We start from the raw sequence: 26,405 nt of genomic DNA, 5'->3' as shown, positions 1-26,405 counted from the left end.
TTTAGGCTTGTGAGTCAATCATGTATTTATCAAGACATTTCCCTCTAATTAAAGATAATTTAATAAAACACATGTTAGTAAAAATGTCATTTTGGGCTCCAGTTATCCAATCCAGAATGTCTAATTCTTTGTTTATTCTTCAGGTACTCACTGTGATGAAGACATCAACGAATGTTACACAAACCCTTGCCAAAATGGTGGAATCTGTGAGAATTTTCCTGGGAATTACACTTGCCATTGCCCACCTGCAGACAAAGAAGGAATTTATTACGGTGGCTGGAACTGTACAGAAGTTCTCCATGGCTGTACTGATCAGCAATGCCAAAACAACGGAATATGTATCCCACATTTAAAAAATGGCCAACATGGATTCAGCTGTATATGTTCACCTGGGTATACTGGAATACACTGTGAAACCATAACCACGTTTTCTTTTCAAGGAAACAGTTTCCTTTTGTTGAAGAATCCCCTGACCTCTAAAAAGGAATTCTTCTATAATATAAACCTGAGGTTTCAAACTGTGCAACCTGCAGCTTTTCTGTTTTACCGAGGGGAGAAAAATACATTTGCGAAGCTGGAGTTACTGAATGGCTACTTACACTTATCTGTGCAAGTCAATAACCAGCCACAGGCTCTTTTGCATATTTCACATAATGTCAGTGATGGAGAATGGCATTCAGTGGAGGTAACCTTGGCAAGAGCTGTTACTCTTAATTTGCTTGACAGCTCTTGTGTAGAATCGTGTCTCAATAAAACGTCTGCTATGATAGATAACGATCACGTGATGCTTGCATTTCAGAGCACGTTTTTGGGCGGCTTACCAGTGGGGAACATTAGCGGCAACTCTCTACTTAACATCTATAATATACATTCTGCACCTTCATTTGTAGGCTGTCTTCAGGACATTGAAATAGACTTGAATGTTATTACTCCAGAGAATGTATCACCTGAATCATCTTTAAATGTCAGGACAGGATGTCCTAAAAAGGACTGGTGTGAAACCCACCCTTGTCAGAACAGGGGACGCTGTACCAACCTGTGGCTGAGCTACCACTGCGATTGCTACCGGCCATACACAGGGCCCAGCTGCACAACAGGTAAGGGAATGCTGTTGGGATTCATATTTTAAACAGTTGCTGAAAACATGATTATAAACAATCCTGTTTACCTGGTGATGAAACAGCATGACCCTTAGGATCTCTGGAGCTTAATGTCAACTGGTAAGAAAGTGCAAGAGGTTAGTAGTAGCACGCCTTCATTATTTTCTAGTTACTTTCCCCAGAAGGCTGCTTTTCAGCCTGACAAAAAAAGTCAGGCTAAGCTGGTGGATTCCACTCACCCAGTTTTAAAATTTTCTTAGTGCTCTTAGCACGCCATAAACTCTGGAAAACTGTAGTTCACTGGAGGTTATGCACCCGAAGTAAAATTTAGAAAGTAACCAAGTCACTTGGAGTTTAAATCTTACTTTCAAAGCATTCTTTGAAAATTTTATCCTCAAGCTCTCTAGGCTTTTATAAAGAAACTCATTTAAGGCAATGAAAGGCAAGCAAAAGTACTGCAAGTTAAAAAAAGACAGATTCCAATTTTAAAAAATGAACAAGATTATACTATTAACTTAATCTGATTAGCCCAAGGAGAAGACAGGGCTTCAGAGGCTGGAAACAGAGCCTATTCATCTCTCAGCTGGTCCCAAGGCAGCTCTGGACAATTGCTGACGAAGGCGGCCATTACCAGAGAGCTGCTTGGTGACCAGAGGGAAACGTGTCCGTGTCTCAGTGAACAAAAGGGCACATCTCAGCAAACAGCCCCTTTGGCAGTGACAAGCAGGGATACAAAAGCTGCAGATGCCCGTAGCACTTTCCCTGCTACAAATGACCTTTCCAAGAGCAGGCTGAGGCAAAGTGGAAGGACAACAGGAGGTCCCTGCCCAGCTCCCTGCTATAGTGCGTCTGGCGTATGAAACCCTCTGGAGCTGTAAATATAGCACCCCTCAGGAACATTTTGGAGTGGACTCTGCAATCTTTCCTCAGCAAAAGTTTTAGGGATTTCAAACAAACGGTTTTGTTTAAGAAAATTATACAGGACTCAGTCTTCCACGCGGCGCCCTTGCCCCTGCTTCCCTCTCTGCCCCCTTACTAAGCATCCACACATGGTCAATCATAGCAATGTTTAGGGAGGAAGAAATACATACATACATACACGTATACATACATACATATATTTATGTACATATATTTGCCAAGTGGACTGGAAAAAATGAAGTGCAACAGCACAGCCATGGTCAGATTGGAATGGACAGATCCTAAACTGGTGTAAACTGGCGTGGCTGCACTGCCGCCAGTGAAGCTACATTGATTTACATCAGCTGAACGACTGACCCCAGGGGTTTATTGAATGCATTGCTGCAGAAAGCTGCAGCTTGAAATACATTTCAAAATGTTTAAATACAATTTCATTTTGTATGCTATGCTTGATAGTTATCAATACTTTTCAATAGTTTTTCTTTTTGGTTTTATTGCAAAATGACAAAGTCTGAGAGGTAATTGTAACAGACTTCTTTGAAGTCTAGCTGTAATTTATCCAATGATTTGGAGAGCAACTTTGGAGTATAGGACGACATCTGGTAAATATGCTTGCCTCCTTATATGAAGCAAAATTAAAACCAGTCAGGGCCAGGAGAGGCTTATACTGGCATTAGAACTGTTGAGAATGATTAGAAAGCATGCATTATTTTTTTTTCCTGCTGACCACAATATTCCTTGCAAATCATGGCACTATGCCATTTTGATACATAGGTTCTAGATATACGCCATATTTAAAAGACTGTGGCAGGCTTCTTAAAAGGCAGAGTGGGGGAAACTTGCGGTAAAGGATAACATAAGAAATGCTAGTGTCTTTTTGAAGAAAAGTTGCTGCCAAGTATTTAATTGACAAGAGGCAATATTTTCTCTACATATACAAAATAACAAACAGATGTTGACTCATTTTGATCAACATCCAGATGTTGTGACCCAAGAGGTTAATATTGACCAAGGCGATGCTAGCCATCTCATCAAACAGAAGATCGGATTGATGGTATATATATATGTATATTTATAAATAGAGAGAAATGTAACAAAGTAATTGTAAACATGAAATACCTTCTTGAAGATTAATGCTTCCTTCTAATACTGCAAATGTGTAATCCTCATTCCAGCAGAAATTTTCTTATCCTCATGAAAAAATGTCTCAGTCTCTAGTACCACCTTACAGAGAAGATATAACCTAAAGAGATTTAATGCCTCAAAACACCCATTTCAACAAATATTTATTTCTGCATACCAGAGTTTTAACAAGCAGATGTAGATATATGGGTAATCTTATTCATAGAACTAAAATATTTCAAATTTAATTTATTTATGAAATTGTCTGTTTAGGAACAAGTAAGAGATTTATTCCTGTTGCTAAATAATACTACCGTGCCACAAAGTAGTGCAGTGTGGGTATTAAGGCTCTGCTGGGGCTTCACAGTCAGTCTCCTATTTTCATTGGGTTTTTTAATGTAGTCATAAAAAGCGTAGTGCTGCAGGCGGAAACTTGGCCTACGAGGTCTCGCTCTAGGAGTTTTACTGCATGAAAGAGGACTGACTCTTTAGCTATGTGAGCATTTAAAAAAAGCTTGGTTTATTCTTTCTATGAATTTAATATATTAAAAACAGCTCTTGAAAGTGTTTAGGCAGGAAGTCTATAATATTGAGGACAAGATCACGAAACTTAAAGTATAAAAATAGAAACACTTTGTTGTACTTTAACGAGATGATTCATCAGAATAAAATACGGTTTGGGCTACATATTTTGTATCGTTACAAGTCTGAAAATCATTACTGAAAATAAAGAGTAAGGGAGAGAGACAGATGGTTTTGGTTTAATCGTTTTAATTGATAAGCACAAAAAAAAAAAAAAAAAAAAGGCTTATTCGATCCTGGATCATTTTTCCCCCACAACACCACAGCATTATGGGCACTCACAGGACTGAGCAGGATTCATAACTGGATACAAGTTGATGTATATGAGCACAACCGGATACAAGTTGATGTATATGAGCACATGTTGAGCCCCAGCAACAGAAGGTCTGTCAGAGAACTGGGGAGCCCATGCAGCACCCAATAGGTGTCCTGTTTGGAGGTTTTACACAAGAGGGGTTTGCTGAGCAGCATTCATCTATTTCTATGATTGGAACCAGTGCAAAAAATATCACAAAGTTCCAGAATTACATTAGCTTCCATGGTCATCAGAGGATCAAAGCAGTTAGGTTCTTTTCAAAATGATCTTTCTGAGGACAAATCCAGGAAACTGTAGAAATCTGTCCTTGTTTAACCATTTGAAAACACAGCATTACACAGAGCACGATAAAGGGGAAAAATATGCCCAATAATATAACATCTGGTCCTGTACCGGGGCTTAATGCTACAGCCATGGAAGCCAACAGGAATTTTGAACTAGAAGCTATTTACAGCTGGATCAAGTCTTCATTCATCCATAAATACCAGCACATCTTACTACCATACGTAAATATTTCCAGAAGCAGCTATTTGATCATTGCATTGCCTCCCTTGTCATTTAGCCCTAACTATTTTATTTTTCTCCCTTCTTCTCTTTTACCATATCTCTAACCTCAAGAGTACATTCCAGGTCGGTTTGGATCTGAGGACTCATCAGGATATGCTGCTTTTTCTGTTGATGCCACTCACAATGAAAATTTGAACATATCAATGTTTGTCCGAACACGCAAATATTCTGGCTTGTTACTGGCTTTGAGAAACAGTACTTACCTCTACCTAAGAGTCTACTTGGAAGGTGGGAAACTCACAATGTTAGCCCTAAATTCCATGAAGTTATTAGGGAAACACTCCATGAACGATGGAAACTTTTACTTAATAACATTAAAAATAGAACCAAATAAGATGGAATTGTTCCAGTCCTCTCAATACCTAGGCTTTATTTCTACTCCAGTACTAACCATCCAAAGTAAGGATATTCTTTACATTGGAGGCCTACCAGATAACAAAGAAACTGATAGAAATGGCAAGTATTTCAAAGGCTGCATCCAAGATGTAAGAGTGAATAATCAGCCACTGGAATTCTTCCCCATCACCAATCCACTGAATTCTCTTATCAACCGAACTCTGATCAATGTTACTCAAGGCTGCACTGGTGACAACCTCTGCAAGGTAAGAATGACATTTTTCAGAGCATTTTCACATGTTTATAATGGGGAATTTCTTTTAATTTTTTTGTATGTTCCCATACATTATTTGATAATAATGACATTTTAGGAAAATATGTAAATATGCCAGAATGAGCAGATTTTGTTGAATTATGCTACGTATGATGAATATCAGCAGCAAAATGTATTTGCATAGGGAAGAATTAAAATATTTTAAGGTTGAAATACTGTTTTTCACCAATTATTGAACACACTGTGCTGTCATAGTATTTGTCTTTATCACTTTCTCTCTGAAATAAACAGAATTCTCCTTTTTGCCAAACAGTCCCCCATCCTTAGAGTTGGGAGTCCACCAGCTTTTATTCATACTTACGTTGTCTCTTCTGTTTCCCCATAGTCCAACCCTTGCCACAACGGTGGTGTGTGCTATTCAATCTGGGACGACTTCACTTGCACATGCCCCCCTAACACGGCAGGGAAGGCATGTGAGGAAGTTAAGTGGTGTGAGCTTGGGCCCTGTCCTAATGAAGCACAATGCCAGCTGGTGCATCAAGGATTTGAATGTAGGTACATTTCAGGTATTCCTATCATCTTTGGGGATTAGAAACAATAGAAATTTTCATCAGTATTTCCTTAAAACTCAATATTCACTGCCTTTAAAGTTCATTCAAATATTATTTCTGTATTAAAATAATAATTATGTCAATTGTAAGTAACATTAACAGGGTCTGCCCTACCAAATGCAGAAAATTGCAACCAGACCCCCTGACGCAGACACTGATATTTACAGACCTTTGCTTTTGACTTATTCAACATAACTTGTGGAGGTTGTACAATAGATCAGTACATTCCCAGAGTGTGAGTGTACCCCTCATACTTCCACTGCGAAGAGATAACAGGATACCCAGTGCTGCATTAACCTTAGGATGTTCTCCATCCTCCTGAAAAGACAAGCTACATGACATACATTGCATCATTTGATTTTCTTAAATGTTAGATATCTTGGAAGAAAGTCACCTTAATATCAACAGTATAGTTATTCAACTAGCATCTGCATAAGAAACACTTGCATGCCAAGCAGTCTATTTGAAAATTGATGACCGTTAGCTGTCTTAAGAACGTTAGCCACCCTGCATATCTTTTTCCTTCTCCACTTTCCTTCTCCTTCCCACCCTGGAGTGGAATTTAAAAAGCAAGTAAGGATTTTGAAGCAATATTTTTTCTTTTTGCTATCAAAGAAAGCCCTAACAATGCTGTGAAGGAAGATAAATATACACGCAGTCTGATGGAAGCTCTTAGAATGGCTGACTCTTAGGAATGAGAAGGTTGGTCAACAAAAGATTTCTATCATAGACAATTTGCTGACAGACCAATATGATGCTATTTTTGTTGAGATTGTTAGCATCAGCATTGCAGCACTTGTTAAAATTTATAACTGAAATTAAAATAATTGCACCTTCTCTAATAGACGTCTTCAATGATAACATCATTCTCTCATAACAATAACAATATATTCTCTCATAAACTTTACTATTGCATATTATGGTAGAATATAAACACACAGAGACAGAGAAGTGAAAAGTATCTGAACTGTTTCCTTTTGCTAAACTCAAGGTCATTTACACTGTTAGATCACCTTTAGATTTCTGTGCTGGTTTATGTGGCAATAGTAAGGAGTTTCCCTAATAGATATTCCTGCACTACAGAGCTGTAGTTTTAACTAGTTGTTTTCTTAGCTACAGCATAGGCTTCTTGTTGTTCAATACAGGGTAATGAAAAAAAGGAGTTTACTGGCCAGTGAGTTCTCTGCCAGCCTAGTGTCTTATGCTCTGGATACCATTTTAAGCTAAGGCAGAAAAAGAGATCTTTTCCAGGGGCTGTGGCTATAGTTCCACCTAGGTGGCTACAATTAGTAAGCCCTTTAGGAAAATGTGCACTTGAAAAAAGGAGAAAAAGCCAATACAGGAAGCTGATGTGGGGAACATCGGGTAACAGCAAAACCGTATGCCCAGTGTCACAGCTGAGAGTAAAAGCACATCCAGATGGCTTGCTGTGCTCAGGACTTAATAAGAGTTCTACAGGAGTATTTTAGCTGTATGAGCTTAAAAAACTCAGCTTTGTGAGACATTTAAAAAATCAGAAATAATTTTTAAAAGCTCTGACTTTCATTTTTAGTATGGTTTCCTCTGAGGAAACTTTTCCTATGAGAAAGATACCACATTTGATGTGCCAGGCAATGCAGTTACACCTCTGCTGCCTTAGTATCAGGATATACAGTCAATAATTTTGTACTGGGACTCCCAGGGGTTCTTTTCATTAATATTTACTGAGCCCAGAGATAGTTTAGGAACTCACCTTATCTCAGTGCTAGGATGTTGCAAAGCTAAATTTGTCTGAAGTACAGACAGAAGACATTCCTTCCTGTCCCTCCTCCCTGTCTATAATCCTCATAAATCTCAGAATGTGCAAATTTACAGCCCAGTGAGTTAGTGCATTTTAGTAGAAACCATGCTAATGAAAGATCAAATCAAAAAGGTTAAATACCTTTGTGAAGATGTCCATACAACTGCCCCAATGTTGCGCATCAATTTTCACTCACACCAGTGCAAACTGAGTACGCTGCTGCCCTCCCAGTCCCACCAGCACAGGCTCGGTGCCATCAGTAGGGCTGTGGCAGTGTGTACACAGCAGGAAAAGCTGGCTTGAAACATGACAGGCACAACTCTTCTTACATTGATTTTGAAGGGGCTTTTTGCCAACTAACCTCAATTAAATTTGTTCTTTTTGCATCAGTGAGAGTAAATTGGGATCCAATCAAATACTTTCTAAAACCTCTTTAGTGCTTTACCTAAGAAAAGAGGAATTGAGAACAAAAGTTCACCCCATCCAGATCTGTCATGGGGAATAACTAGCTGCTGATACTTAGGAAATGAAGATAAATGACAAATATATATGTTCTTTTGAAACACTCTCTCAGCCTCAGGTTTGAGTTGTATCCAGTTATGATCACCTCCTTCTCTGTCTAAAGAGGAAGAAGAGAGATAACACTAACATGGAATTGTATCTTTAGAATGATAAGTTGAGATGATGCAAAGCAACACACTTTTGATGTCAATATAGCTGGTACTGGCACTGTCCTGTAATTTCTATAGCCATAAGGGGCAGGCAAGGATAACTGAAACACTGGTGGAATTTGATTGTTTTTCAGCAAACCCAAAAGGACTTACATAACAGGGAGCAGGGGGCACTGAAGAGATATTGTTCCACATGTATTGGTTCAAAGTTGGTGTGGTTTCTCAATTTTTATCATCTTTGCACAGGTCTTGCTAATGCAGTGTTTAGTGGTCGGAGCAGTGCAATATTTTACAGAAGCAACGGAAAAATCAGCAGAGACCTCACCAATATCGTATTTGGCTTTCGAACTAGGGACACTGACGTGATATTGCTGTATGCAGAGAAGGAGCCAGAGTTCGTTACCATCAGCATTCACAACTCCAAATTACTCTTTCAATTGCAAAGCGGCAACAGCTTTTATAAGCTGACCCTTGCTAGTTCACTGCCTGTGAGTGATGGGAAATGGCATCAAGTGATGGTCTCTATGGTAGAGCCTCTGTCCCAGTTCTCTAGATGGCACATTGATATAGATAACAAGAAAGACACTGCAACTAGCACAACTGCCACAGGAAGCCTCAACTTTTTAAGAGAAGAGACAGACATCTATGTGGCTGACAAGGCTTTTGACAGTCTGGATGGCCTGCGAGGATGTATGAGCACCATAGAAATCAGTGGCATTTATCTCTCATACTTTGAAAATGCTGACATCCCTACTAAAAAACCTCAAGAGGAGCAATTTCTCAAAATATCTGCAAACCCTGCTCTTACTGGCTGTTTGCAGGTAGATGTCTGCAGTTCAGATCCCTGTATGCATGAGGGGATATGTGAAGACTTCTATACTTCCTACCATTGCATATGTCCCGAAGGATGGACTGGCACCCATTGTGAAGTCAACATCAATGAATGCTCTTCAAACCCCTGCATTCATGGAAACTGCACTGACGGGATCACCTCTTATGAGTGCAGTTGTGAACCTGGTTACACAGGGGTAAATTGTGAAGAGGACATAGACAACTGCCGTGGCCACCAGTGTGCAAATGGGGCCACTTGCATTGATGGGATTAACGGATATTCTTGCGTGTGTGCTGGTAACTTCACCGGAAAATTTTGCAGGTACTGTAAACAAGGCAGATCTGTATGATGTTGTCAGGTCTCTTCTGAAGGGTTATTACATCACTGATGTCTCCATTTTAAACACAGCTGTTATGCAGCTATATATATATTAATCATGGCTGCAGAATTAATGTATAAAGAGTCTGTACAGAAAGCTGTACAGATCAATTAGATGTGGACCGAGGCAGTGGAAAGCTGGCAGCTCAGGCAGAGACTGAGGAGACAAAGAGACAGGGAACAAGACATAGCTCTGCTGCCCAGCTCTGCTGCCGGCCTGGGTTGTACAAGCTCTCTGATGACAGGATTACAAGTCTGCCAGAGCTTGGAGATAGATGTGTTACATCTTTTTTAGAAAAAAAGATTTTAAGGGTTTTGAATCTCTAAAACTGTACTTTATTAGAGTAATAGATCTCTAGAACTATAAGTAGAGAAATTCAGAGTTGGTGGGTAAGAGAAAATAACATTAGAAGGGCTTGTAAAGAAGTTTTTCTCTCCACCCCCAGCATCATTGCTGGGTGGGTCTTTTCCCCCAAGCTTGCTCTCTCAGCCCAGCAGTCCTGGTGGCTGCAGACACCACACAGCCCACTCTTTCCGTCACTTCTGAGACTCCTCACATGCTTGTTTCCTATTCTTTTCAGACACTTCTCTGTAAAGGCTGCAGGCTCTTCCCTGGCCTCTCTCTCCTTTAATTGGCCTTCTCTGCACACCATAATCTTCTCCCTTCTGAGCATATTGCTCTCAGAGAAGGCAAAATCCTTCTCCTTCCTCCAGAGGACCCCAACAAACCTGGTCTGCTGCAGCCCGAAGGATGCAAACAGACACTTGTCTTCATGCTGCCCAACCACAGTCTTTTAGGCTATAATTACAGAGTTGTCAACTTTTGTTGACTTTTTTTGAGTAGTGAAGACATCCTGAGATTTGGAGATGCCTTATATTGGCCCAATATGGTTTATCTTGTATGCTAAGTCTCTCTTTTGATCTCTTCTACTAAGCTATCCAGGTACCACATACAGCCATAACAGTGAAGTAGGCAGTGTTGTCCTTTTTTTTTTTTTTTTTTTTGCTAAGAAATGAATCATTAACTTGCCAGTAAATACTTGGCAAAGGAAAACCAAATTCAGCAAATTAAAAAAAGTTAAGCAAAACATGTTTTGTGAGCCTTAAACCTCAGTTCCTGCTGCTTTTCCTTTGGATGACACAGTAACAGCATTGCTCCCCCAGTTCAGCTGCTGCCTACCACTAACCATGAGAACTGTGAGAACCCCGAGTACCCCAGGCACCAGGTGTGTCATTGCACACAGATGTGGGGGTTTCTTTCCAAAGAGGAAATCAAGGAGGCACTAAGTATGTGCAGCCCCTGAAACCATGTGTTCATTTACAGGTAAAATGTAATGCCTTCCCATTGGTATTGAATAGTATTTGCCAGCAGGAGCACTGGTCCCCTCTGTTTGCTGACTAACAGTACTAGATTCTGCATTCAAATAACAAATATGCAAGGTAGATTTATAAAGCAGTGGACTAGAGTCAAATAAAAAGCTGAGAGAGCACGAGACATCCAGAAACAAGGAAAGTGCAACTAACAACTGCCATTGCCTTCTTATTTATCTAGATACAGAAGATTACCATATACAGTTTGTGGCAATGAAGAGAGAAACCTCACATGTTTCAACTATGGCAACTGCACCAATCTCAGTGGCGAGTTGACATGTGTGTGCCTGCCAGGATTTGCTGGAGAACGGTGAGATGCTTCACCCAGCAGATCTTTGTGGAGCAATTCTTCCAAAAGCTGTTCCAGAAGGGTTCAGAGGGTAGCGGCCACAGGGGTTTTGCCCTCCTACAGAAATATAGACCAAGCAGTTGTTTAAGTTCAGCAGTTCCTTGCTTGAGTGACTCCGAGGGTCTGAAAGTATAGCAGTTTTACTTAGACAAAACTCAAAAATTAATGCAGCAATGTTCAATCCAACATAGCACCATTAACTCCAGTGCAAGATATTTCTTAGGCAGCATTGTATACACTTCTACAATTTTTGGATGCCATGCCAATTTTATATATGACAAGCTAGAATGTCTTTCTGTAGGTGGGGACACATAAACACACATATCCTGCTCATATATAAAAATCAGCTACAATACACTGACACATGAATATACAAAGCTGTTTCACTTTCACACGTGTGTTGTGAATACACAATCTATTTTTCCACAAGGATGGTATGAGATGAAATACCTGGTGGTACTGCAGCTTGTTACTTTCTTACTGAATGCTGAAGTATAAAAACAGAATTATTATTTTAAAAAGAAGTTAAGGAATATTTTTTACATGTTATAGTTTAGTCTGAACCAGAGGAGCCTTCCTCACAGTGAAATTTGTATCTTGTAGCATATTGTCACAATTCACACTTACCATTTGATAATTTTCTACAAACAGCTCTGGAGCAGGGCGTTCTGACAGCCTGAGGGCATTAGGTGCCATAGAAAAGTAGGAAGACATCATCCCAGTCATAATATAGTCTGAACAGGTAAGGGCACCTTTTTGGATAGTGAGAAAGGAAATACCATACGTGCTCTTGGTGAAATTAGCATTACATCAGAGAATAATATCCAAAAGTTCAACAGGACCAAGCTATGCTAGCTCTGCAAAGACAAAGAAGTTTTAACGAAAGGTTTTCATTCTCTCAGAAAGTTATTAACTGACTGATTTTGTGAAAACAGTGCAGTAAGCTATAAAAGATAGATGAAATGAAAATTTACACCCACTCAATGCACAGTGTAGTTGGCAGACGTGTCTGCATTGTACTGTTTAACTCAGCCAGCAGGTCTGTGTGCCACCTCACAATATTAAAAAAATCAAATCAAATAAAATATAAAAAAGTAAAAGCATATTCTCAGGCAGTTCCTTGGTGTGTATATTTCTTGGTACTTCAAGGTAGAAGGAAAGCACTTTTTCCTTCTTCCTTCCTCTGCCAGGCAACTTGTTAACTACAGCCTTGGGAATGCACCCTCCTTACATCCATCCCACTGGCTGGCAATAATCTCTATTTTATGGTTCCCGTGATTCTCATATTGAACGGCAGCCTTGTACCAAGCGTATTGCACTTTAACAGACTATCACAGCAAGGCATTCTTCTCCAATATCTAAAACTGCCTATTTGTCCTCTTTTTCTCCAGGCTGCCAAACCATAAACCAGTAGTAGTTCCATGCTTGCAGATCTTGGTATACCAAATGAGAAACTCCACTGCTTCTTTTCATAGAGAATCATAGAATCATAGAATACCAGGTTGGAAGGGACCTCAAGGATCATCTGGTCCAACCTTTCTAGGCAAGAACAAATTCAATTACATCAGTTAATAAGAAAATTAAAACCCAAACCCTTCATATATTTATCTATTAGATTGATAAAGCAGACATTTTCCTTTAAGACAATATTTCATCCCCCAGAATGCCATTGATGCACAGTATAGAGAAAATAGTATCTTTCTGTGTCAATTAATTGACTTGGGATCACAAAAAAAACCGCCAAGAATGAACTTAATAGGTGGAAAGGTAAATGTGAAAAGATTATTTTTCATAAAAGGAGACCTAGCTGTCTCTTAAACACAAATTTATCATTGAGTTCAGGCTGGGATTTTTGAAATTACGTAAAGAAGTTAGGGTTTTAAGTTTTCCTGAAATTCAGTTGCATTCAGGTGCCTAATTCCCTGGAAGATTTGGTTGGGGTTTCTTTTATTTGCATAGGTAAGTTCATACCTATACGATTTTTATACATTGGGTTAATACTTTAATTTAACTTTTTGAAGTATATGAATATAACTTACCATTGAAGGAAACTGTTGAAACTTTTTTACAGATTAATAAAATCAGCCAGAAGTGTTTAATATAAAGAACAGCTCTTCTCTAACGTAACACTAGAAATATATTGCATGGTTATCAACATGATGGAACAAAGCAATTCCTTACAATGCAGAAGGAGTTTCTCACTTTCTTCTTCAAGAATAAATCTGCTTTTTTATCTGGAAAAATTAGCATTTACCATTAGCATTATTTGAAAAAAAGGGGGCAGGGAATTAAGGGGAAGCTTTGTCAAAGCAACAAATCACCAAATCATTACTAGTTTTCAGACAACCTCACACATTCTTCATTAATGTTCAATTGGTTACTTTGAGAAATTACGAGAACTCAAATGTCCTTTATCATCAGAATTAACTAAAAAAATTTAATGATACATATTTAAGCTTGTAAAGCCCTGTTCTGCACCATTCTTACCATTCTCAGGGCCCATGTCCTCAGAGAGACCATATAGGAGATTCTGCTGAGCATCTACTGGCATTTCGAATTGAGAAAAAAAAGCAGGTGAGCATTCCCAGGGCGCACTCAGCTGGGAAAAACACACATTTGTTTGACTTGCATCTAGACTACCAAGAAGGAAAATGTGCCCTCAGCTCCCCATAACAATGAAAATGGATAAGCAAGCTGTCGGCAGGACTTCTGCCAGATCTAGCTGTAAAATCATACACAAACTTTCATTTTACATTGCTAAGAACCGTTAACTCTGGTTTACAGAGAAGAAATTTCCGGCTTAACTATCTGTGTTTGAAAATAATACAGGAAGTCCAGGATTTGAGTGTAGCTAATCAGGTAGTTAATAAAATCATAAACACGTGTGGAAATATGCCACAGATTGCAAATAGAGCATCCTCCTCTCCCTTCCCCCAAAAGCTTCAGAATTAAAAATGTGCCCATTTGGTGCATTTTATGTGTGATTTCAGATGCTCACTATTTGCAGTCTTTCCTCTAGATGTGAAAAGGACATTGATGAGTGCAGCTCTGACCCGTGTCTGAACGGGGGCCTCTGCCAGAACCTACTCAACAAGTTCCACTGCCTCTGCGACGTGAACTATGCTGGAGACCGCTGTGAGATAGATGTAAGCGACCTCTCCTTTTTTGTCTCTTTACTGTTGTGGCAGAATCTCTTTCAGCTTCTCTCCTATCTTATTCTACGAATGGATGATGATCCAGCAGTTGAGTGGGGTGAACAGGAAGACTATTAAACAGTCTTTAAACTTTTGTATTTTAATGCAGCAGAAGATGCCTTGACCAAACAGCTTAGCAAAGCAATATGAACATCAGAGTTTTAAAAATTGTTTCATATTTCTTTGAACCATTTTCTATGAATCGCTTTGGATCTGTTTTAATTCTTTCACTTAATTTTAGAACAAATGCTAGCAGATCTTAAAAAGTGTGTCATCCTACCTCCACCAGAGCATTTCACCACATACATGCTGCCAGTGGGCAACAGTGGGACACACCAACAGGCAGTACATATTAATGAGAACTATGAGGTATGCTGGTGGTGGCATTCAGACCCTATGACAATAGTGGCAAAGATCCACTGCCTTCAATATGGCTAATTTTACCATTAAATCTTACAGATGGTCACTGTCTTTGCATCACATGCCACATTCATTGCTATTTCTTTGGCAGTTTGGTCTCACACCTGTGAAATCATGTATGATATTTTTGGATAATTAGATAATTGTTTGGATTAGCAACTGGCAACATACTGAGCACACTCTCACATCCATTTGAATTAGTGGCAGTCCTGCACTGGTATCACTAATCCTGACCCTCTGCTCCGGTAGCCTGTACATCTCCAGTATCATATACTAATATAAAATACAGCTGTCTTAATCTTCATCGATTTTTCAAGAAAGGCCCAGTAAGTACCTCAGACTTTAAAGTCATAGATTTGTTGTTTATTCAAAGATTTCTACAACTTTAGATCTACGTTATCCATCAATAGGTATGAGTGTCATTAGACAAAAATATGTTGAGGTTTTTTTTCCTTCTTAGGAAGCAATCGAGGTAGTTCAGTTGATTCGTTGTCCATGGATTCTTTAAAGAATGAAAATAAGGGCCCTAAAAATTATCCATACTAGGAAGTTTAGCAAAAAATGTAATAGCAAATTATCTGTGCAGTTACCTTTGAGAGTGTAGACACAACTGAAGTACATCGTTAAGTACAAAACAGTAGTGAAAAGTAAGGTTTTGTTTTTCTGAACAATTCTTTAAGGCAAAAACCATGTATGAACAGTGCAACCATTTGTTTGGGCATTCATGATCATATTATATTTGTATAGGGTCTGTACTCCTCTTAGTCATTTAAATAGTGTCCTTGAGCGATGATTCAAAAGACTAAGCATGTATAAAGTGTTTTATTATTAAGTGATATGGCATGTAGCAGAGTTACAGGAAAGACTAACTAACATTATACAATGAAGTTTTATGACTCCAGAGAGAACAGCTGATCTTTTGCAGGTGTCCTTGAGCCCAATGATATTACAGTTTTCCCACTTCAAACCTGACCTTGTCTCTTCAGTCCTACCCAACTTGCTATGGATTGGACCTGGAGTGCTCATGAAGAGCAAATCCCACCTTTAATTCTACAGTTTCATTAAGACACCTTAAAATGTGTGTATAAGTTAGATGTTAAGGTTCCCGTTTTGCCATGGCGGGATATAGCAGAAGTCACTGTCTGGTAATCAAGCCTCTATTTTTTGTTTCTCACCTTTCATAAATGCTCCAAAGTCTGTAATTTTTCTGAATACCATTCAGCACATAATTGCAGCAACACTGGTCTAATTAAAAAGTCTACTCCTATTTTCAGAGGGAAAAAAAACCCCAAACACATTTTGTGCACATTTATGGAAAATACCATGATTCATCCCTGCAATATGTCATGTATGCCTGTCTCAAGCACCTGTCTTAATATGAAAACTTAAGCACAATATATTTAGTTATAATAATTGTATTACACAAGTATAATTTCTTTGCTCTGTTTATTATACCAGAAAAGTAATTGAGGTGATTTTCTTGTTAATCTCTTATTTAAAAAAAGAAAAAAAAAATCAGCTAAAAGTTCCTTTCCTCTTTGTAAGCAAACAATAAACACAAGACAGGAATGCATGTTCCAGCACTTCAGGTGAAATTAATGTAGCAGTGTCAGAAACAAAACTGTATATTCTATCAGATGTAGGGCTTAGCTATCTTACTTACTGGGAATCACATGTAATATCGTGAATTATATAACATGGGCAAAGACAACAAACCAAAACCAAACTGCTTTTTTTTTTTTTTTTTCAATGAAAATACAGTTTTGGAAAATTGGATTTTTACTCCAGATAAAGTAATGTGATCAAACTTACAATGTCAGAGGAAAAGTTTGGGTTTTTTTTTTTAAATGAAATCAATATTTCTGTGTGAAATGTCTGCATTTTGGTTTAAAATATCAAAGTAAGAAAAAACAAAATGAAAACATTCACCTTGTTTTGAGTTAAAACGTCCATTTTCCTTCGTACGGAGAAATTTAAAATAATAAACAAAGTATTATGTTGGAAATTTTATTCCAAACTGTAGTTTTCATTTAATCATAGCTAAAAATGTTGCTTGGTTCAGTATTATTCAAATGAAAAATTAAAAACTTAAACACAAATAACATGAAATTAAAACTATCATATCATTTCAGAATGCTAACTAAAAGCAAAGAAGTAGGAAAGTTTTGAAAATTCACATGAAAAAACTGATGCTACTAACCAAAGCAGTTCAAACCAAGGATTCTTTTAAAAATCAAAATTAAGAAAATCACAATAAAGTTTTGGGTTTTTTTTCTCACTGGGTTTAGTTCAGCTCCCATATAACTAAATTGAGCTATGTACTTTATAGAATATACGCTACAGGATACACTACAATAAGCAAAAATTTCATCCTGGTATTAATGTTGAAGAAAGCTGGAAAGCAATACGTGTAATAACGACATGTCTGACATACTATAGCTATAGACATAATCTGAAAAACAAGGCATACATGCATATAGAGATTCCAAAACTCTTTCGCTTCAATACTAGAAACTTGATATAAGAGTGTACATACAATATTAAATACAGGTTTTATATGGGTTTACAGGAATATGCAAGTTATTAATCTAGAATATATTAGCAGAGCATCAGTTCAGTCTTTCTTTTTCTGAGTACACACCTGTAATTGAATTCTTTCCTTCCTCTAATGCCTTGTCATCATGAAAAGTCCCGACTTCAGAAATGCTGCTCCTTTCCTCTTTGTATTTCTGTATTCTCAACTCCATTGTGCACATGTACATAACTTTCCTACCTTTATACACAAAATAAACCTTCTGCCTTTGTCTCTTTATGTCTACTCCTCATTTTCTGCTAATGACTCTATTCATTTGCTTTAAGTGTGCCATATTTTCTGAATGTTTGCACTTTACATGTACACCACAGAAAAACTAAGGCTGTATCTTCCCTGGGTCTTCTCCAGGAGCACTGACAGTGCAGAGCCAGGTGCTTCCCAGTGAAGTGGTTCAGCTGCTTGAACCACTTCAGCTGCAATACTGTGTTACCCATCAAGGGTGATTACCTTTGCTGGGTAGCTCTTGGTACCTTACAGAGCACAACTAAAAAACAAGCCCCCAGACCAATGATTCAGAGAGGAAGGGATTTATCCACATGGCTTAAAGTGACTGTTATTAGTTAGCTCATCCTTACATACTGTCAATACTTACAAAACTGTTGAGTGTTACGAGGTCTCTGTCAAAATTTTGATGGGTCATTCCTTTCCAGTGAGGTATCGTAGCCCATAGGCTGGACCTGTCCCAAGCATAGGTCTTCCGACACACCCAGTGGAGAACAGACTTGATATTTCTAGTTTAAAAGGTTAAAAAATAAAGAAATAAATGCCAGATTAATTAAAATAACTTTCTTGAATATACATGGGTTTTTAAAAGAAATGCAGGTGTAGGACATTTAAAGGGAAGCAGCTATAGGAGCAAACGTGAAGAAACAGCTGGATGAATAACGACACTAAGCAGTAATTTTTTTTGTAAATACATCCAATTGCTAAGACTTTTTAGAATTTGAGGGGTTGAAAATGCCATTATTCAAGTTTAATATTAAGATAGAACAGCAAGATCTTCATACACCTCCAGTGTTGCAATTTTATTGCAAATCTTTTGAGATTTGATTTTTTTTATTTATAGCACAAACTCACAGATAAGTTCATGCTTTTGTGAGAATCTCAGTATTCATTTAAAAAAAAAAAAAAGTAAAAAAAAGAGATCGTGCGATTTTGAGTGTTGAGAAGAGCTTGGAAAACCATCATCTCAATATGCTCAAAATTAGAGGAGGGGTACCAGACATGCAAACAAAAGAAAGCAAACAAACAAGACCATGATTTTTGGAGGCATGGCTTGTGATGCTGAATACTGATATTATCTGTAATGGATCCCCCTATATTTTGATACTAATATTCAGGTTGTTTTTCAGATGCCAGTGACTGTCATTCAGAAATATGGGTAATGAGAAGTACCAGTGTTTGGGCTCGAGGAAGAAGTAAGATTTCTGAAAAGAAGGGAAAGACAGTAGTGATGGAGGTACTGGAAGGAAGAGCAAAGGGATTTGCATCAGCTGTGGGATGAATGAAAGGGTATTCTTTAATGTGTTTGGCAAACACAAGAGGTACTTCAATGGGGAAGTATACACAGGGAATGACAGAGTGTCTTTATTGACAATAGCTCCTACTTCTGACCCTTAAAAAAACAGGCTCTGACTGATCCGCCTCTGCAGGTGCTCTAATACAATTCAGACTCTGCCAGCAGTATCCTATCACAATTTTAACTACAAACAGCCCATGTGTTCGTGAATTGGAAAATATCCTTGGTGATGTATGCTTACTTGAATTCTCTTGCTCCCAGAACATTTAATTTTTAAGAAACTAGATCCAATACTCAATTTACTCAGTGCTTGTGACTACAGTATGTTGGTGAAACTAAAAATAGCAAAAAATCTGCTTCAAACTCACAGTGATGAAAGCAGGTTTCATTCTTTCATTGCAAATATTTTTCCTGGCCTGACACCCAAAAGTTCAGCACTTTACTTGTATCTATTAACTTTTAGCACTTGAGCTTACATTTTATATCTTGAGTCAGTGATTCTCTCTAAAAATATGGAAACTTTTGTTTACAATGAAAAATTCTTCAAAATTTCTACTTCAAGAACTACAAACCCTGGTTATAAGACCTATAGCCTAAAAAAAAAGCCACAAAAACCTCCAGCAAGTCTTCTTTCTGTGTTACTTAGATTACTATTATCTGAAATAGATCTCCAGAGGGTAAAAAAAATTGCAGAGTTTGGTTGTTCATTTTACTTTGTGTTTCAAGAGTGCCCTGAGGCCCCATTAGACTCAAGAGCACATCCTGCTAGTGCTCTGTTCTGCTTGTGCTAGCAAAAGGCAGACGCGTCCCTGCACCGACTGGCTAACAGCTCAGTCTGTACTTTGAAATTGTTTCTTGAACCTTTGGGACAGCACTTGCTCACAAAGCATACTCTCTCCTATTGTACACGTGAATATATGTGAAACTTGAAGGAGGTAGTGGATTTCATGTCCCAGAATTAAAGTTCTGCTTAAGGTAGCTACTGCTGTGTGCTCTGATGTGCGCCATTGGTGCTTTCATATCCTCTTCCAGCTGATACCATTCCATCCTCCTGGGCGCAAGGACAAGCATCATGCGCTGGGGGTTACGATTCACATTTAATGTCATTAAAAATACACTGATAAGCATGTAAGATATGTTCAATATTGAATCTAAATTCAATAAAACTCTCTCAGGCTTCCATAGCACAGACACGCAGAATTTTGATTGAATCTGCTCTACAGTGATTAGCTAATGTATTCATTAACTGCAAGGGTTAGTAATACGAACGTAGCAAATGATACTTAATTACAATAATTAATGCCTGGTGATTCATGAATAATGCATTCCATTGCTATTTACATATTCATACTTATGAGGCTATTAATGGATAATTACCATTTGACTAAAAGATGTGGACATCAGGAATGTAACAACTACACCATTTTCCCTCAATCTCACTGTGGCCTTACCTGTTTGTTTTGGTCTTGTATACCTCTATTTTGCTATTATACACAGAGTTATAAAAAATATTTTATTTTCAAGACCTATAGAGCAATATAATGGCAAATACAGTCATGCACATTAGTTTTCACACTGCATCAGTTCTGAGCCAGTATTCTCACCATTTTATGTCTTGAGTTTGCAAAATAGTTTAAAAGAATTTTAGCATATTGTTTGACAAGAAAAAAAACAATGTTTCACCTCCTCTTTCCAGCAGAAAACTTCTCAATATTAGGAGACTGAGTGCAAGAGCAGTATTAATGTTCTACTTCTTCAAATGCAAAAAAAAAAAAAGAAAAAAGAAAAAAGAAAAAACCAGAAAGAAATCCCAAGGAAGAAATTTACACACTTGTAAGGGAAAGTATTTGGTGAAAGAACTTTGTTCTCTTTGTGATCACTATAGATTTGTTCTTGTCCTGAATTTACGCTCTTTCCTACTGCAGATGGTTAGGACATTTCCATACTTCAGAGGTTGTTCATTAGTGAAACTAGGATAGCAATATTGTCAACACCTTCAGTCTGAAATAACGATTCTGCCCTAGATGGCTCATGTTTATGCTCCAACACACAGATTTCAGCCTCCATGAAAGAAGATAAGTTGCTAGACCTCGCAAGCCTGAAGAAGGTTTTAAGAGCCATAGAAAGCCAAAAATACAGCACAGAATCTTTAAAAAATATTATTAATATTAAAATATAATTATTTTAAGGCAAAGTAATAATTTTTCTCGAGCTTGAATGCTCAATGTTGGCAACACTAAGACAATAATATTCAGCCTCAGGAGTGTGGTAAAATGAAGTAAAGCTGGGTAAGTCAACTGAAGCTGAGAAGTGTTACCACCCTGATTTTCAGACAAGCCACTCACCTACCGCTCCTCCACAGCACCAGCTGAGGAGCTGTGGGTGCCCCGGGTCACTGAAAAGCTTATCCCAGCTATCATAACCTGCAGAGAGTGAACAGAGGGTCTCACCGTACATGGAGGTCAACTCCAGGTTCCCCTCCTGTCGTGTGGCTGAACAACCCATGACTCCAGGCAGCAAAATTGGGTCAAGCCATTGGGGACCATCAGACTGATGTCTTAGTAAGTGAGCACATTTGTGTCTACTGTGACTTTTGTCTTTTCCAGTGCTCTTGCAGCCTGTTGAGAAAGACTAATATGTACAGTAAAATATTTTCAGAATTAAACCATTTTTCTGAAATTCCCTGTCTTGTGTAGCTAACTCTGCTGCATTTGAGGTCCTTGCCTCAAAATAATATAACCTCATGAAATCAGAGCTATTTAAAACCACTCATTTATGTGCTCTAAAATCATACTGAAGCCAGTGGCTTGAGGATCAAAGGAAAGAGGACTGAACCCCTGTTCAAAACTGATGCCCTCAGCCTCCAGCAACCATGGTCAGCGTGGTCAGCCCACAACACATTCCTGCTGGCTTTCTTTCCCAAGTGGGGAGCAGGCCGTGGGCTAGGAAAACTATCAATGAGCAGAAGCTGACTCTCACCTATCAGCTTTGCTGATGCTCCTAAGATCTAGACAGGGAGCAGGCTGCGGGAAGGAAATAGACAGTCTGGTCTATATAACCTACATTCTGTAAGTCTGCTGCTGGAAACATAAAGGGTATTCCCTGGTACTTCTGATTTATCCTCTGTAGCACCTTATTTTGAGAAAACCCTCATCATGTCAACTGTTTGGAGAAAAGGACTGTACAGCACAGGTAAACTTATTACAGTCTGATGATAGGTTATTGAAATAATATTATTTCATCAACTGAAGTAAGTTTTTACTATTTTTATTAGCCTAGCAGAGTTAGCGTAACTGAGCTGGAATTTATTTGTTTTCACGTCATTTGCATGTTTGTAGATCACCCATCACGGCAGAATCATTACCGTTGACGGTAGGAGCCAGAGCGAGCCCAGCTTTATTCTTGTGCCAGGTCAAATGTGGGGTAAGAAGAAACATCTTTAGATTTGTAAAATAAGCAGCTCTGCTCTGGAAGTCATTGGAAATGTCACAATGCCATTTTTACAGTTGTTTTTCATAGCAGAACAGCCCCTTAATAGCCTTTGCTATTTTCTATTAGTCTGTATTCAAAACACAGGATTTAACTAAAACTTCTAAAAGGATATTGCAAGAAACACATTTAATATGTGTCATAACATAAGGTACAAAAACATTAGGATGCAAAGACAATAAGGTTATCTCATGTGTCTTAGCTGGGAAAGACAAGAAAGCTCCTCACAAGGCCAGCATTGCTGCACGCATCAGTGAAAAGTAGTTGAATATTTAATGTGCATGGTAAATATAAGCAGAAAAGGGAGCCCAGATGACATATGACAGCATAACACTCTGCAGTATAGGAATCAGTTCAAGTACAGTATTCACATAACACATTTAGTATTCAGACTAACACTGTACACCATCCTTTATGTTGCAATGGCATTGTTTTCCTTTTTCTCACCTTCTGATGTTTTCCCTGTAGACTCACATTCATATCACATGGGCATTTACTTCAGTCATTGCTCACTTTATAACACATTCATCCACTCCATGCCTGCATTGTTCAGATACTAAATTTTACATATTTTTTCTCATATGGTACATGAGACTTAATGTTCTTTTCTCTTTTATCTGTTTTTTCTATCTTCAAATAATGCAGCAGGCTTAGCACTGAGGGAAGGTATTCTAAAAGTTGCTTTAGAACAATTAACTCATAAATATAAAAATAATACTCTACTTTTACTTTTCTTTTTTTTTTTTTTTTTCATTTGTAAGGCCAGGAACAAATACTTCTGTCTTCCAGTTGTCTCTGTAGATAAAAAGTGTAACAACTCTGATCTCATCCTGAGGACTATCCACACACAAACATACATTTTGGTAATTCTGATATTTCTGGCTATTGTTATGATCTAATGCTGAAACTTTGCATGTTTCCATTTACTTTGCTTCTTAAAATACAACTGATGATGAGAAAATTATTTTGCTGCAAGTATTGAAAAGCCTTTTGTTTGTATTTTTTTCTGTCTTTTTTCCACTGAAAATGGAAATGAAGCTATGTTCACTGGTAAATTTTTGAAACTTTATGTTTAAAAAAAATATGGATATTTATCTAGAAAACAGCAAAACAGCAGTAATACCCCAACAGCAGGCATTAGTCACCTATGCGCTTCCACTTTTGCACAGTAAGATACTTTTTATTTACTGGGCAACTTGACTGAATACTGACTGAAACCAGACATAAATCTTTTTTAAATCCATAAATTTCAAATAACTTAATTGACCAGAAGTTTCTAAACAAAACTCCAACCTCACTTTCAAGTTGACAAATATAGTTTGGTCTTTCACCTGAGTGCTTACGAAAAGAAAAAGAAACTGGGCAGAAGTTAAGGAGTCTATGATGGAAAAGATAACTTGTACAGATGATGTCAGTAATCTCTTGGGATTCAATGTTTGTACTCTTCACTAGAATTTACAGAACTGAAACATGGGTGTGAAGCTGTACATGGAATTTATTGACGGATCAGGACCAACGTGGCTTCAGAGGAAGCTCGTTCACCACCATTACAATTAGAAAGACCAAGGTTACCTGCACCTTAGATATGTTTATATATATAAAGGATGCCAGATAAAGGGTAAATATGGAGATTTCCCAGGTACTACCAATTAAGCACTTCAGCAAACCTACCCACATTTATTCAGGTGCCTGCATGGCAGCCATGGTCCTCAATTCCAACCACTACTTTATTTAGACAGTGATAGTGCCACAGCTCCTGTGCTATGGAGATACTAGCTTAGGATAACAAATGCGTCTTGTAGGCTAGTGTTAATGTCTTGGAAACTAATCATATGCTTAAGATTACTGTCAAAGGTCCATGAAACTATGTTGTTTCCAGACAAAACAAGGCTTCCTACATATGTCTTGGTGAACTCTGCCTGTCGAGTACACTCTCGTGCAGAGTATTTTTCAGTTCTTGTTATGAAACTCCATTCCTAATAACGTCCGAAAAATTTTTGCACACTTTACTAGGCCTATAGAATATTTTTCCACTAAAAATGAATAGAAAATTCCTATTCTTGAGGATCTGAAAAATATTTTGGTTTCAAATGATCAGGAACACTTAGCTGTTTTGATACATAGAGCCACTTAAATGAGAGGCAGAACTTGTTGCACAAATATCTGAGCTTTGTAACAAAGTAACTGTGCAGCAAATACAACAGTCTTATTCAAACAATATTTGGTAGAAAAGATTATTCACTTTTCAAGAAGAATAAGAGCACTCAAATAAAAAGGTATGATACTGCTGTAATTCAGTAGAAAGGACAGGAGAATCAGCAGCTTTACAAACCTTTGTAATTATTTAACGTGAGCAGATTTTGCACCGATGCAAACAACGTGGGTTGTTGGTGGACCTGTGAAATGCTAGGGTAGGAATTCTGGAGATTCTCAAAGCACATAAATAGTTTGGAGTCTAATTTATACATTGCTGAAATAAACAGAAAGATTTCTTTTTATGCCAGTGGGTACTGGACTAGGATCTTGACTGCTGGACTTAAACTTGCTAAGCCAGAGGCTCTTCAGAGCATAACTCACAGAAACCAGGTCGGAGCCTAAGGGAGGACGGCGCTGCCTGGTGCAGTACTGCTAACGCTCACACGCTGCTTATCCCCCAAGGGACAGGACTCTCTTTTACCTCTTGTCCAAGAAGTTGTTTGGTCCTCTTATCTGGGCTGACTTGAATCTTTCAGTGAAATGGCAGTGTAGGTATACGTCTCCTCCACAGAGTTCATATAGTGGTGTAATTGTTATCTTTTTTTATCCCAAAACCTACCGTTTTGTGAACTTATGCAGCATATTGCACACGAAAGTCACACAAGACACTGTGCTGTGTCTCATGAAAAACTTCATTTGGTGCTTTCTTATTTCATTGTTTCTTTTAATCAAACACAAAACTCATTCAGGCCAAAGAAAATGCTTGGTTTCTCTACATATGAAAATGTAACACGTCCTTCGTGCTAGACCTAAACCCACTAGTAAAAGCTGGTGTCTTGTGCCACTTTCTGCAGATTTGGAAGTTATTACCCCCATACAAACTTTTCCCCATCCTTTCAGTACGTGACAGTGGCAGGGAACCTCAGGGGTTGCTGAGGATCTCTCTGGAGAAGTCAGTGCAGAGATGAGTCCCAAAGAAAACCTCAGTGTTGTCAGTGTTGCCTAACATTCCTCTAAGCCACTAAAAACATGGTGTTGGAGGAGATCCTGGAGGCACAAAGTGATACTGAGGGAAATGAAATTACTACAAAGAAAATTGTAAGTAAAATGGATTTGTAAAAACCATACAGATGGGGACAGTACTGAACACCTGGACTCTATCTTAGCCCAGTAAGAATGACTTCATTATTTTAAGTGAATGCCTGTGGCACATCTGTAAGGTACAGAAGTGTTATTATCTTGTCCTTTACTAGGAACTGAACAGAGAGAGAGACTGAAAACCTACCCCAGGATATTTTAACCATGACACTACAAAAAAATAAATAAAGCATTATATAAATATATAAATAAAGCATAAATAAACCTGCTGCTGTCTTTGAAACTGTGAAGTTCTCTAGATGGAGTTTGCATGGAAGCGATATTTCCCTTCAACACTCAGGTCCCCCTCTGCCCTCAAGAAGCACTTGGGTCTCATGAACAGGCTGATCAAAGGGTAACTGGTCTGGAACCAGAACCCCGAAATGACATCTTTCACCTCGAGAAAGTTTTGAGTCAAAAATTCCTAGCTTGTGATCACTTTTTTCATCCTCTCCCAAAACCACTGATGAAAGAGGAAGCCGACATATTTTCCCAGAAGAAAATGCTAATGTATGACGCTTCAGCCAAAATTATATGTAACACCTATTTTCATGGTTACCTTACCAATCTTGAAATAAGCATGAGATTGGAAATATTTCAAGGAAGCATGTAAGTATTAATCAATCAATCAGAAGAGTTACTCAGAC

General features: G+C 38.2%; 1 protein-coding gene across 1 annotated transcript in view; it reads left to right on the top strand.

Annotated features, from left to right (window-relative positions):
* The window catches only part of CRB1 (crumbs cell polarity complex component 1), a 111,753-nt gene that overhangs the window by 68,661 nt on the left and 16,687 nt on the right, over window positions 1-26,405 (top strand). The window contains exons 6-11 of the mRNA XM_009474427.2: window positions 144-1,097; window positions 4,660-5,210; window positions 5,604-5,769; window positions 8,527-9,433; window positions 11,043-11,171; window positions 14,230-14,356. Coding sequence (XP_009472702.2) covers window positions 144-1,097; window positions 4,660-5,210; window positions 5,604-5,769; window positions 8,527-9,433; window positions 11,043-11,171; window positions 14,230-14,356 — 2,834 coding nt within the window. The remainder of the gene's footprint in view (window positions 1-143; window positions 1,098-4,659; window positions 5,211-5,603; window positions 5,770-8,526; window positions 9,434-11,042; window positions 11,172-14,229; window positions 14,357-26,405) is intronic.

This window comes from Nipponia nippon, unplaced genomic scaffold, assembly GCF_047370975.1.
Source record: "Nipponia nippon isolate SJK-2023a ecotype South Korea unplaced genomic scaffold, ASM4737097v1 scaffold_5, whole genome shotgun sequence".
Lineage (NCBI taxonomy): Eukaryota > Metazoa > Chordata > Aves > Pelecaniformes > Threskiornithidae > Nipponia > Nipponia nippon.
The sequence above is the reverse complement of the archived record's forward strand: the minus strand, read 5'-3'. Positions and strand labels throughout refer to the sequence as shown.